Genomic DNA, 13,072 nt, shown 5'->3' with positions numbered 1-13,072 from the left:
CATAGCTCATTTCACATTAGCTTCACTGCCTAATATACCTTTTGTTTTGGTAAAGATAATCAAACGAATGTACTATATTGTCAAGAATTTGTTGTCCTTGTTCCACAAGGCCACAACACTTTGATATTTTTTGTTTTTGTCGACGTCACAACACTTTGATATATCCATATAAATCATCTAAAACAACGAATTATTCTTAAAACATATATTATATCAAACTGTATATACCACTTGATAGGATTAGGTAAATCATCTTCGGCATGATTCCACAACTTGTTGATTGTTAACTATTTGCGCTTTTTCCATTGGATTGGCTTTTTATATAGCAAATTGCTATCTTAGTATTAACAATTTGATGAAAAAAAGGATTAACAATTTGATAATGTCTTCGAACTCAGCTAAATTTTTTTAATTTGCTAGATATTTTTCGAATCAATGGAATTAGATAGAAGGGATAGAGATTTTATAAGAACATAAAAATACTGATGATCTATTAATTTAACGACTGATAACTCTCTTGACCTTCAGATTTTTTTTGACAACACTTTCAGATTTTATAAGAATCAGAAAAATACTGATCTATTAAATTAACGACTAGCAACTCTCTTGACTTTTAAATTTACATTTTCAAATGGCATTGAGAAGTAACAGACAGAGTTCATAAGCTTAATCAGAGATCTATATATTAGAAGTCTAAAACAAGAGTTATATAAATAACAAAAAAACTATAAGAAAAGAAAAATAATAATTAGTCAGTCTATGACTCACGAATCCTCAGGGAGATTTATATAGTCAAACACCCTTTTTGCCCTGTCACATCATTTGGACAAAACACAAACAAAAAAGGGATTTTGAGTTTGAGCTTCAGTTCGCTTCAGCTCAGTTCTGGTCGATGAAATCAGCAGGCAAGTTCAAGTCCAACAAAGTGACTTTGCTGTTCCTGAAACTACCCTCTCTTCTGGGACGTTTATGTGGAGAAGGGTAAACCATTTCCTCGGAGTCCCTTGATCCTGAAGCTCTCTCAGGCCTCGATGTCTCTCCTGTTACAAATAAAATATTACATCTCATTAGCATTGGCTTTCATCGGTTCATCATGACTTAGAATATGATCACACAAAGAAAGGTTATATAGTTTTACCGCTTGTACCACTACTCTCCAAAGGAGGTTTGGAACTACTCCAGGAAGCATGAAACTCAGCTGCCTGCTCGATCCCCTTTGAGCTGTAAGGCGCGATGTTGTGGATACCAGACTGGAGCGAACCGAGCAAGTCATTCTCAATGCACTCGTACATCTTCTTGCAGAGGCTATCCACCGCAACAGACAAGTTGATGACGTGGATCCTCACATCCATGACTTTCTCATCGCTGAAGTCATCAAAGGGCTCCTCTAACAGCTGAGAAAGCTTCTCCACGTTACCTTCGAGCTGCTGCTGCTGATCCTCGAACAGATTCTTCTTCATCTCCCTCTCCTCGGAGCTCATCTCGTCTTTGAACAGCTCCTCGCCAAACATGTAATACGCGAAAGCGTACGAATAGGAGAGGATCCGTCTCGATCTGAACAGCCTGTTGAGTCCGTTGGTGACCCAGGTGAAGTCTTTGAGCTTCAGCTCCTTCTTCTCCGACTTGGACACTTTCTTGAGGATTTTACCCCTGAGTTTATCTTCCAGCTTCGATGAATCGGTATGTGCTTTGTATCGGTGATGGTAGTGTGTGTACCTATCTAAATCCCTTTTGGCTCTTTCCATCTGCCTTTCCTTGTCATCTTCGTACCGACCACAGCTGTGACCAGCTATGCTCCTATAAGTGTGCTCTCTTCCAGTAGCTCCACCACATAGCCAACTGTGTAGTACAAGATTAAAAAGCAAACATGAGACACTCCATTAGCCAAAACCATACCAAAAACTCGAACCGAACTAAACAAACTAACCAAATTTCAAACCGAACTAACCGAATCTAACCAAAATTAACGGAACTTACCCATAATTTTAACAAAACTAAACCACAATATAACCAAATTTAAAACCGAATCTAACCAAAATTAACCGAATCTTACCAAAAGTACTGCCCACAAATACACTTAACGAGATTGCATCCACCATTCTTCTCCACAGGTTTGGAACATTTGGGACACAGCTTCGTATGAACAGTTATCCAGTTAACCGTCTCCGACTCATCTCGACACTTCTTTCTCCACAGCTCCCACATCAGACAGGAGCAAGGGGAGTGGGCTTGACACGTACAACTGAAACAGAACTGAAGACCGCACGAGCATTCGACTTCGCAGAGCTTGTCGTCCTCAGCTCGTATCGCATTCCCACAGTGGGGAGTGCTCGGACACCACTTGACCATCTTGTTGTCTTCGATGTACGACTCCACGAGGAAACGATCGAACTTCTCGGCTAGATCAGGACGCTTTTCACTGACTAGCTTCCTGACAACATCTTCATCGCAGATAGCGTTGCATTTATGAGCCATGCATCTAATCCTTTTGCTCTGGCCTTCGTTGATCTGCACGGTGAAATGCTCCGTCCAACCTAAAAAAAACCAAGCAAAGCAGCTGCGTTAAGAAAAATCATTACGATTTAATTAATTAAAAAAGGGAACAAGGACTCACAAGTGTTGCAAAAGCAATGGCCACAGTCCATCCTCTTCATCTGATCAGCTAACACATCCTCTAGGCAGACATCACAGCTCATATTCGAAGAAGAAGGAAAGGATCCAGAGTCGAAGAGAGTTGTTATACCAGCTGCAGAGAACAAGCTGTCCTTTCCTTTCTCAACAAACACAGAAGTCAGCTTCTCGATATCCCACTGGTAATGAATGAGAAGAGTACGAGCATGATGTTCCTTAATCGATAACAATTCCATCACCCTCATCAAATCCTCTCTCTGCATCACGAAACAACAACAACAAGACCTCAAAAAAAAACAATTGAAGACTGCCAAAAAGAAAAATGATCAAACAAGAGTCATCTTTTGCCCGTTCACCTGTGCTGCCAGAAGCGATTCCTGTGTGATAACCTGCGAAAAAAAAACAATTGATCAACATTAACAAACAATCACTAGGTTTATTAATACATGACACGATATATGATTAAAGTAATTGTCACACAATTGAGCGAGCTGATTCAGTAAACTACAGTAGTTCCCAAACCCTAATTTTAAACAGAGAAGAACATATCCATTACCCAATTTCATAATTTGAGACTAAAAAAAGGATGGAGCTTTCGAAAAACCCAGAAGACAAATGATCGCAATTGCAATTATATAATCGAAATTCAATTCCGTAAAAGTTAAAATCTTTTTTTTTTCACCGAGACAATCAAATCAGAGAGAAGACCTGAGTGGATGATTTCTTAGAGGAGGCGGAGTGAAAATCGGAATCGTCGTTATCAATCCCGCCCAGAGACTCATGATCGGAGGAGTAATAGCAATCCTCTTCATCAGCTGCTGTGTAGTAATCATCCATCGTTCCTTCTTTCTCCAATTTACGGAAGAATCGAATTCATAAGTTTAAATAAATTGGAAGGACACGCGGAGGTTAGATATATAGAGGATATTCCGGCGAGATCACAGAGAAGCTAAGCTATCCGTTTTAAAAAGAGTAGTTAAGAAGCGAGAGAGAAGAGAAGAAGGAGAAGAGGAAGCCGAATCGCGTAGCAGAAAGATTCCTATCTTTCTCTCTCACGCCTTTTATGCGGAGCTTACACTTCTGCGACGTCGTCGTTTTGGTTTCCAGTGAAAGTTATGTCGTGAATATGCCAATTTGGGGGTTTTAATTCTTTTCTTTTCTCTCTCTCTCTTTTTCGATAATGAATAGCATGTAAAAAGGCTTTTAAAGCAAAGAAAGCTAATTTGGAAAGGTTATTCAATCTTGACCATAAAAAGGAAATGATATTAATAACACGTAACTAATGATATTTTCTGAGGACCATCATACAGTATATGATCTGAATAGCAGATGAAATATTAAGTTTACATTTTTTTAAATCGGTTGTACTTAGATCTTATTTAAAAATTTTGAAGCCTAATAGTCGAAAAGTTATTTAATAATTTCAAGTTATTAGTTTGTTAGGACTACTCAATTACTTTTCTTTTAGTATATGAAAGTTAGTAGTCAAGGAAAAACGATTATCTTATTAATCACACATCAATTATATATTTAGAAGTATTTTAATTAATTTTATTTTACCGTTTATTTATACGATTTAAATAGTCAAGCTTGTGGAGAAGAATTACAAACTTACCAAACAAGTAGTCAACCGTTTCTCCAAAAAGACATTCCGACACAAAGTTTTGTGTGTATACATTGGGTTTCACGTACGTCCATATAAATGTATGTTATGGAAGCAGAAGTTTGGTTTAACTCCATTTCTTTAGTTTAGTCCTTTTTGTCTTAAAACCAAAGATGAGTTACAATTTATAAATCAAAATAGTGAGAACATTACACAGCCAACAAACAACTAATCTTCATCAGCATCGATGTTTGTTCGGAATAGGTAGTCTTCGCCTTCAAGTTCATCTTGATACATGTTTATTGGTGGATCATTATGTTTCTCATCTTCTCCTTTCTCATCAATTCGTCTCTTTCCCTGAACCAAAAAAAAAAAAAAGATAACGGGGTTTCAGTGAAACATCACAAATTAAAAGTATGCAAGGCAACATAAACTACCAGAATATCTCAAATTTGACTTGTGAATGTAAATCAAACTCATATCTTCGACTATCCTGCTAAGGATCAGTTTCAAACGATATGGAGTATTGCATCGAAATCAAAACTACATTCTCTATGTAAATGTGTAATTTTGATCATGAAACTTTGGTTGAAATAGCATACTAAGTAAACTTCCTGATCAGACTTCAGATCAATATGGTTGTTGGATTCAGTTTTGTGACCGAGTTAAATTTGTTTTGGCAATAAGCAAAAGTTATTTCTAAGAGCTTGTGAGGAGGATTCACTAAAGAGCTACAGTTAAAGATAATAGAAACAGAGAACAAAACTAATCACTGAATGACATTGAGAAATTACCTTTCTTAAGATATAGAAGAAGTAATGGAAGCCATCGCCAAAAGTGTTGTACTCCATGGACCAATTAAACTTGGGATCCATAAACAAAGGACGCCTGAAATGCGGCTGCATGACAGACAAGATTAAAAGAAAAAAAAAGACACGATGTATGATTGAGAGAGCAAATCAGGAATACGATTAATATCAGAAATCCTCTTCTTTTAATACCTGGCCAAAAGTAATGGAAATGAAAATCCCATTTGGTTTTAAAACTCGGTGAACTCCATCAAGAGTAGCCATAACTTTGCTAACGGTTTCTTGACGAGGATTCCATGGATCACCAGCATCCACAAACAGTACATCCTGCACGTAATTGATTACCAAGAAAAAAAGTAGTAAAAATGGATAGAAAGGAAGTTTAGCTCATTTTATTTTATTTTTACCATGGTTCCTTTCTCAATAACCACATCGAAACAGTCGGTGTCAAAGGGGAGGTCTAGCATGTCAGCTTGCTTCACTTTTATTTCTGAATATATATATATCAAAGCCTCACGTCAAATATAAAAGAAAACATCCACTTAAAATTTACTTTCCACGATTAAATACAATTACGAAGGCAGCTGAGGAAAGTGAAATACCTTTGTAGCCTTTTGAGAGCAATCGAGTCTGCAACTTGTCGACAGCAACAGAAGATAAATCAATGCAGGTGATATCAAGAATCCCATCCTTGTACAGCTCTTCACACAACTGCGAGTTCCCACATCCCAGCTCCAATACCTTTAATTATACAACAAGGAAAAAAAAACATCAAATGCTAAAACCATCCATCGATGTGAACTTGGAGATTAAAACACAAGAGAGGAGGGATTGTACGGAAGAAGAGGTATTGATGTTGGATTTGATGAGATGCTGGAAATGAGAGTAGTCTTTGAACCATTCATAGTGTTCCTCCGAAGAGAACCTCTCGTCCCAGTAGTGAGGATCCAGGTAGGTCAGAGCAGAAGGAGGTCCGACGGACTTCGGATCCGAATCACCATTGGCGTGTCTACTCTCCATCGCTTGACTTGATGATCACTTGCTCGATTCTCCTTTAGCTCCGGGAAGATAAACCCTAAACCCCCCTTTCACTAATCACTTTGGGCTTTGTTTATCCAGAAAAAAGAGGCTTGTTATATAGCATACGGGCCTTGAAATTTACGGACTTAAGCCCATGTAAAATTATGAAAGATTATTTTGGTCTTAACAACAAAAATACTAAAAAGGGAAACTAATCGTATTTTAATTAACATCCATGAAAGATACTGACTATATAGGTTAACAAAATGACGAAACTGTGAAACAATCTAGAATCCAGATCCACAATCACACACATTAATTAACCACATAAATTGAAGACTGCAAGACTAGATTTCATTTTCAGATCACCAAAGTAAGAGACTACACAAGTCCAAGTCCACGTGATTGTTTGCATTTTACACGTATTTTTCAAAGAAAATTATTATTTTTTAAAATATATAATTTCAACATACACATACACGTTACATAGCTTAATCTATTTATAAAGCTGGAGATAAAACACGGACCATCATCCATTACTAGTTCCGGTCAGCGTCGTTTTGTTGTCTGAATTCTCTCTCTCTCCATGGCTGTCGCGTTCCAGTTCGGCCGGTTATGCGTGCGACCCGATACTTTCGTACTTGAGAATCATCTCACCGGAACCGGATCTTTCCATCGCCGGAAACATTTGTCAGTCCGGTGCTCTTCTGACAACGAGGACGTTCCTTCGCCATCGGTGGTGATGGACTCCGATTTCGACGCCAAGACGTTCCGCAAGAACTTGACGAGAAGCGAGAATTACAATCGTAAAGGGTTCGGTCACAAGGAGGAGACACTCAAACTCATGAACCGAGAGTACACCAGTAAGTATATTTGTTTCTTTTTGTATTAAACAAGTTCTTCATTTTGTTATTGTTATTTGGGGCACTAAAGAATCTTCTTAGGTGTATATTGGAGACGCTTAAAGCAAATGGGTATACATATTCTTGGGGAGATGTTACTGTGAAGCTAGCTAAAGCTTATGGCTTCTGCTGGGGTGTTGAGCGTGCTGTTCAGATTGCTTATGAAGCTAGAAAACAGTTTCCTGAGGAAAGGCTTTGGATTACTAACGAAATCATTCATAACCCCACCGTCAACAAGGTAGTATAAACTTATTAGTCACCAACTTAGATGATATATCTTTGTTTGCCAATTGATGTGGTTGTATTGCACTGAGCAGAGGTTAGAAGAAATGGATGTTAAAATTATTCCTGTTGAGGATTCAAAGAAGCAGTTTGATGTGGTGGATAAAGACGATGTGGTTATCCTTCCTGCTTTTGGAGCTGGTGTTGATGAGATGTTTGTTCTCAATGATAAAAAGGTTCAGATCGTTGACACCACTTGTCCTTGGGTCACAAAGGTCACCTTTCTTTTGCTATTATCCTCTCTTCTAATTTTCATGCTAGGTTTTTTTTTGACATTTGTGTTGTGGCTCTCACAAGGTGTGGAACATGGTTGAGAAGCACAAGAAAGGGGAATATACATCGATAATTCACGGTAAATATAATCATGAAGAGACTATTGCTACTGCTTCTTTTGCTGGGAAGTACATTATTGTCAAGAACATGAAAGAGGTATATGACTTTTGTGTATACTTTGCAAAGGATGTTGCTGATGTGTAGTATCTTTTAACTGAGCAAACAGGCGAATTACGTTTGTGATTACATTCTTGGTGGTGGACTCGATGGATCTAGCTCCACAAAAGAGGACTTCATGGAGGTAGTAAAAAGAGACCTTCCTATCTCTGATGCTCTCTTTTGTAACTGTGATCTCTCTCTAATGGTGGCCGGGTGGCGTTGTAGAAATTCAAGTATGCTGTTTCAAAGGGTTTTGACCCTGACAATGACCTTATCAAAGTCGGTATTGCAAACCAAACAACGATGCTCAAGGGAGAAACAGAGGAGATAGGTTAGTTAGTTAGTTAGTCTTTACTCACTACACTGCTTTTTAAAATGAAAAATCATTGGAGAAACAGAGTAGAGTCTCTCATTCCCTGCAGGAAAACTAATTGAGAGGACAATGATGCGCAAGTATGGAGTGGAAAACGTGAACGTACATTTCATCAGCTTCAACACCATTTGTGACGCTACTCAAGTAAGATTTTCTAAGAGGTGGCTGGTTGATTGATTCATCAAATGCTAATAATCCTCTTTTTGCAGGAGAGACAAGATGCAATCTATGAGCTAGTGGAAGAAAAGATTGACCTAATGCTAGTGGTTGGTGGGTGGAACTCAAGCAACACTTCTCACCTTCAGGAGATCTCAGAGGTCCGTGGAATCCCGTCTTACTGGATCGACAGTGAGCAACGGATAGGTCCTGGTAACAAAATAGCATACAAACTACACGTAAGTGCCGTATCCACCACACAAGAACGTCCACTGATTCTTCCTTGAATAGCTTTCAGTGATCTTATCCTTTTACATTTTACAGTATGGAGAGCTGGTGGAGAAGGAGAACTTTCTTCCAAAGGGACCAATAACCATCGGTGTGACATCAGGTGCATCAACCCCAGACAAGGTAAGCTAATTGTGTGTTTCATTTGCAGCTGGTTCTGTTCTTCTTATTTATGCGTGAAATGTTGTGTTGTGAAATGTGGTAGGTCGTGGAAGATGTTTTGGTGAAGGTGTTCGACATTAAACGACAAGAGTTGTTGCAGCTGGCTTGATACAGTCTTGTGGATTGTATTCAAACATGTTCCATATGTCAAAAAGAGTGTGTATGCTATTGCTAGCTAAAGTGAAATGTAGTTTTATGATTTGTCTTTTTAACTTATGTAACTGATATTTTTGTAATTCAAAGTCAATAATCTCTGTTAATGCTTTGCTCTAGTGAATGTTGTTCCCACCACAATGTCATTTACTCATTACCGTCCGTAATCGTAATTAAACTTCTTTTTCTTCTGAAATGTAAATTTATTACCTCAATCAAAACCTTTACAACATGTTATCTTCATGTTCAAACATTTAAATTTAGACATAAGTTGGGGAAAAGAGCTAGAAAATATCTAATTTTGTAACAGAAAATAGACCTTTTTTAACATCAAAAGTTGTTATACTATTCAAATTTCTGAGTGGGGATATGAAAAAAAAAATCGAAAAAAAAATCAAAAAGAGAAACTAATAAAAACAAATCGAAAAAGAAAGCCTAGCACTTTTAGCTAAATCTGCTAGACTAATTTTGTTAAATATGAGAATATTTAAATTCTAAGTGTACAAATAGAAACCAAGCAAAGATAGCTCAGTTGGTAGAGCGTAATCTTACGGGATTTGTGCCGCGAGTTCGATCCACGCTCTTTGCATCTTTTTTGTTGCTTTATACTTTTGATTTATTAAAAAAAAGAGAGTATATTTTATGGTTAAATAGACTAGATTTTTAACATAAAAAGTTTATGGTTAAATATTTAAAATTTTGCAAAAAAACAGTGAAATTCTATATGAATCCGTTGTTGAATAGGTAAACCCAGTCTGATTTGAGTTTTGTGAAAAACTTAAAATTTAAAAATTCATCAAAACTCAAAGTCCGGTACTAGTTGAACTACTTATTAGACCAATAAATAATTTTTATATTTTTCAAAACTTTTAGTTATATTTTTAAATTCTATTTTATATTTTAAATTTCCAATTAGAAAGTTAGGTTTCTTTCAATTTTTTGTCAAAATTAGTTGATGTGATTTGATGTTAGTTTATTTTTGTTATTGAAATTTTATTACGATGATATTTTACTTTTGGTTTATTTGGATTTGAAGTTTAATTTATTATTCACATTAAACTTAAATATTTATGAATTTTATTTTTGATTCTTTTAGATGTCATAACTTTTAACTAATTATCATTTCTTAAAAATATTCTAAACTATTTTTCTGATATTTTGTATATCAAATGAAAATAAAATATAAAAAATAAAACTAAGTGTTTTCTAAATGGTTTTTAACATAAAATATACATATAAAACAATTATTTTATGTTATAATTTTTTTAGAAAATATTAACTTTAGTTTTTGTATTTTTAATTTTATATCTAATATATTATTATATAATAAATTTATTTCATTTATTAATCTGTGATCAGTAAATTGTCCGGTTCAGTGTTCGGATCTATTTTCAAAACACTGGTAAAAACAGAATTTCCTCTTATTAATTTTAGATCTCTTCAAAAAGAAAATTTCTATTTTATTTTGATAAATTTTAATTTGTTTGCTTTATCAAAACAAATAAATTTGATGGTCAACTTTATGCGGTATATAACGGAGAGGAGAAGACCCTTTGTCTCTCTCTCTCTACTCCTTAACGATCTTCTTCTTTTTCCGTTACTCCGTCGTCGTTAGGTTTCTTTCCCGTCGACGGAGGCAAAAAATTTCAACGGCGGTGAATGTAGTTTGAGCGACGAGAAAAAAAAAACCTAAATTTTTTTAGGGATTCGAAAAGTATACAGAGAAAGATTACGAGCAAGCAATGAGCTTAGAGAGAAGAACACACGACGACGGTGACATAAAGGATCCACCTTCTTCCTCGTCGTACGAGTTCACCCACGCCGCCGCCAAATCGGCAGTAGCTCAAATCTGCGGGAGCGTCGGCTACAGCCATTTCAAGGATCCGCCGCTCGAATCCCTAACCGGATTCGCGATCCAGTACGTTCTCGGGCTAGGTAAATCCGCTACTTCATTCGCTAACCTAAACGGTAGGAGTCAGTGTAACGTCTTCGACATCGTCCTCGCTCTGGAAGATTTATCCGGCGGCGATAATGAAGAAAGAGTCGCCGCTTCGCTTGAGAGCTGCTTGCGTTCGGTTAGGCTTAGAGAGATTATCGATTTCGTGAATTCGAGTGGTGATGAAGAAGAAGAAGAAGAAGAGAGTCCCTTTTTGCAGACGTTGCCTCGTTTTCCTGTGAGGAGGAAGATGATGAAGGTTCCTAGTTTCGTTGAGGTTGGTGAGACTCCACCTGGAAAGCATATTCCTTTATGGCTACCGGCTTTTCCTGATCCTCATACTTATAAGGAAACGCCTATGTGGATTGAGAGAGGGTTGGATCCTAGAGGGGATAAGATTGAGCAGGCTAGGCAGAGGAGGAAGGCTGAGAGGCTTTGTTGAGTCTTCAGAGGAAGCTTGTTTGTAGAATCTCTTCGGGTGGTGACCGTGTGTGGGGAGATATGTTGGATGGTACTACTGTGAAGGACGATATCAGAGAAGCTGAGAGTGAAGAGGAGGAGGATAAAGTTGATTCTTTGAAGAGAGATGGCTTATCAGTGGTGGAGGCCTTTGCTCCTGCCTTGGAGGCTGCAAGAGAGTGGAAGCAGCAGCAGCAGAAGAAGAAGAAACCTGGTGCTCTTTCTAAGCTAAGAACTGAGAAGAAGTTTCTTGGAGAGCCCTTGGATCTGACGCTGCAGATGAAGGGTGAAGATAGACCTTTATCGTTGCGTGAGGAAGATAGAGATGACAAGAGGAGGAGGGCAGAGTTCATTTTGAGACAGTGCATGGAGAATCCGGTGGATCTCAATCAGTTGTAAAACAAAAGTGAGACTCAGTTTACAGTCTCTGTAGCGTACTTCTCCAAATTGTTCTGTAAAAGCTTGTGATTTTTGTAGCCTTGTTTCCCCTTTACAGGATTATGTTTTATTTTTACGACTTTTGCTACTGAAAATGGAATGAGAGTTTCTAACCAATCTCTTAAAGCCTTTGTCTCGCGTGTTCATAACTTTTATATTAGTGTTTGTTTTCATTGTTCCATGAGTAGGGAGCCAGGAGACTATAGTGTGGTTGTTTTATCTTGAAACAGTTTGGTTTGTTAAGTCTAGTTAAGGACTTTTTGTAACTAGCCTAAGGGTGATGCAGGAAAGTGTAGTTGCTCCTCAGACCTTATGTCGCTTATTTGGATTTGGTCTAGGATATTGCTTTGGGCATTGTTTGCAAGTTAAAAGACATATCTCGTTAGTCAAGTCTATTCTATGGTGTAGTTAAGTTAAAGGACTGATATGTTTAAGTTATTAAATTCTTTGATCAACTAAATCATGAATCTTGGAACCTGATAACTAAGGCCTTAGCAGAGTTAAGTTAAAGGACTGATAGGTTTAATCAATGAATAAATTTATAAGCAATAATTTTGATTCTAGCTGCAATTTAATCAGTGAAGTAGGAAGTATTATACAATTGCATTGCATGAAATTTTCTAATGGATGAATACTTGTGAACCCAATCTACCACACAATTTAATAACTAAAGATCTCCATTACTGACACCTTTTTACTACTATCAACAATATATTAATAGACACTGTCTTAATCATATTATAGTCTAAGATAAACTTCAAAATTCAAAAACTGGATTGAATAGATATATGTGTATGATTTTGTCAAATATCTGCATGTTTTATTGTTTTTCCATATTTTATATTTTCAGTAATCAACTAATTAATAGTACTTGATTTTTATATTCAACTAATGAACTAATTAATAATAATTGTTTATATTTATTTTATTTAACATATATTACATCATATTAGTTTCATGATATTTCATAATTTATTTATTATTTAAATTTCATTTATTTTGACAATTTTTTTGCTTATTTTTTTTGTTTCTTTACCATATTTTTATCAAATATTTTTCATTAATATTTTCTGTTTATATTTGTTATTCTAGTTTATTTATTACTTATATGTATACACATCATTTGCGAGATTAGTTTCTTTATATATATATGAATATATACGTATATAACAGCACGTCTCCATATGTGTACACATTTCTTCTAAATGATAAATATGTTATTATTCATGGGGCCTATATGTATTAAGATTTCAAGTGAAGATTTTCTACGAGTCTTTTTAATTTTTACCATATATATATATTTCATTATTGGAGGTTTTCTCTATATATATGACAATTTTTTGCTTATTTTATTTTTCTTTTCTCTTTACAAGGATTTTTGGAGGTTTTAATTGTTTCTTCTTTTGTAGGGGAAGTTATAAACTGCGC

The 13,072-nt window shown here is 36.2% G+C and overlaps 4 protein-coding genes across 5 annotated transcripts; 2 read left to right on the top strand and 2 right to left on the bottom strand.

The window, feature by feature from the left end:
• Positions 1 to 661: 661 nt before the first annotated feature.
• LOC130508375 (probable E3 ubiquitin-protein ligase ARI1) lies at positions 662 to 3,705 on the bottom strand. The gene is made up of 6 exons (XM_057003859.1): positions 3,340 to 3,705; positions 2,988 to 3,020; positions 2,615 to 2,888; positions 2,054 to 2,534; positions 1,139 to 1,839; positions 662 to 1,040 (listed from the first exon to the last, which is right to left on the bottom strand). The coding sequence occupies exons 1-6, from the start codon at positions 3,466 to 3,468 to the stop codon at positions 880 to 882; spliced, it is 1,779 nt and encodes a 592-aa protein (XP_056859839.1). The 5' UTR covers positions 3,469 to 3,705; the 3' UTR covers positions 662 to 879.
• Positions 3,706 to 4,355: 650 nt separating this feature from the next.
• On the bottom strand, positions 4,356 to 6,132 carry LOC108841778 (uncharacterized). The gene is made up of 6 exons (XM_018614541.2): positions 5,881 to 6,132; positions 5,646 to 5,784; positions 5,451 to 5,533; positions 5,236 to 5,370; positions 5,029 to 5,133; positions 4,356 to 4,591 (listed from the first exon to the last, which is right to left on the bottom strand). Exons 1-6 carry the CDS (start codon positions 6,061 to 6,063, stop codon positions 4,463 to 4,465), a joined length of 774 nt encoding a protein of 257 aa, XP_018470043.1. The 5' UTR covers positions 6,064 to 6,132; the 3' UTR covers positions 4,356 to 4,462.
• Positions 6,133 to 6,563: 431 nt separating this feature from the next.
• On the top strand, positions 6,564 to 8,930 carry LOC108841777 (4-hydroxy-3-methylbut-2-enyl diphosphate reductase, chloroplastic). 2 transcript variants are annotated; one of them, XM_057003861.1, is made up of 10 exons: positions 6,564 to 6,926; positions 7,031 to 7,203; positions 7,283 to 7,462; positions 7,545 to 7,676; positions 7,747 to 7,821; positions 7,905 to 8,010; positions 8,102 to 8,196; positions 8,262 to 8,447; positions 8,533 to 8,619; positions 8,702 to 8,930. In XM_057003861.1, the coding sequence occupies exons 1-10, from the start codon at positions 6,650 to 6,652 to the stop codon at positions 8,765 to 8,767; spliced, it is 1,377 nt and encodes a 458-aa protein (XP_056859841.1). In that variant the 5' UTR covers positions 6,564 to 6,649; the 3' UTR covers positions 8,768 to 8,930. The 2 variants fall into 2 exon arrangements, with proteins under 2 accessions (XP_056859841.1, XP_018470042.1); XM_018614540.2 differs by having other exon boundaries at positions 6,564 to 6,930; positions 7,008 to 7,203.
• Positions 8,931 to 10,341: 1,411 nt separating this feature from the next.
• Positions 10,342 to 11,773, top strand: LOC108841776 (transcription initiation factor TFIID subunit 8). The gene is given in 2 exon segments (XM_018614539.2): positions 10,342 to 11,178; positions 11,181 to 11,773. Coding segments are annotated over 2 exon segments (1,050 nt in total). The 5' UTR covers positions 10,342 to 10,553; the 3' UTR covers positions 11,606 to 11,773.
• The last annotated feature ends 1,299 nt before the right edge of the window (positions 11,774 to 13,072 follow it).

Source organism: Raphanus sativus, chromosome 2 (assembly GCF_000801105.2).
Source record: "Raphanus sativus cultivar WK10039 chromosome 2, ASM80110v3, whole genome shotgun sequence".
In the NCBI taxonomy this organism is placed as follows: domain Eukaryota; kingdom Viridiplantae; phylum Streptophyta; class Magnoliopsida; order Brassicales; family Brassicaceae; genus Raphanus; species Raphanus sativus.
Note: the sequence above shows the minus strand (reverse complement) of the source record. Positions and strands in the feature narration are given on the sequence as shown.

Coding starts and splice junctions, on each gene's coding strand:
- LOC108841777 (XM_018614540.2), top strand. CDS start 6,650: ATGGCTGTCGCGTTCCAGTTCGGCCGGTTATGCGTGCGACCCGATACT. Junction 6,931..7,007: donor AACCGAGAGTACACCAGTAA/GTATATTTGTTT, acceptor GAATCTTCTTAG/GTGTATATTGGAGACGCTTA. Junction 7,677..7,746: donor TTGTCAAGAACATGAAAGAG/GTATATGACTTT, acceptor CTGAGCAAACAG/GCGAATTACGTTTGTGATTA.
- LOC108841778 (XM_018614541.2), bottom strand. CDS start 6,063: ATGGAGAGTAGACACGCCAATGGTGATTCGGATCCGAAGTCCGTCGGA. Junction 5,534..5,645: donor GCTCTCAAAAGGCTACAAAG/GTATTTCACTTT, acceptor ATATATATTCAG/AAATAAAAGTGAAGCAAGCT. Junction 5,371..5,450: donor TTATTGAGAAAGGAACCATG/GTAAAAATAAAA, acceptor AATTACGTGCAG/GATGTACTGTTTGTGGATGC.
- LOC130508375 (XM_057003859.1), bottom strand. CDS start 3,468: ATGGATGATTACTACACAGCAGCTGATGAAGAGGATTGCTATTACTCC. Junction 2,889..2,987: donor AATCGCTTCTGGCAGCACAG/GTGAACGGGCAA, acceptor TTCGTGATGCAG/AGAGAGGATTTGATGAGGGT. Junction 1,041..1,138: donor GGAGAGTAGTGGTACAAGCG/GTAAAACTATAT, acceptor TATTTGTAACAG/GAGAGACATCGAGGCCTGAG.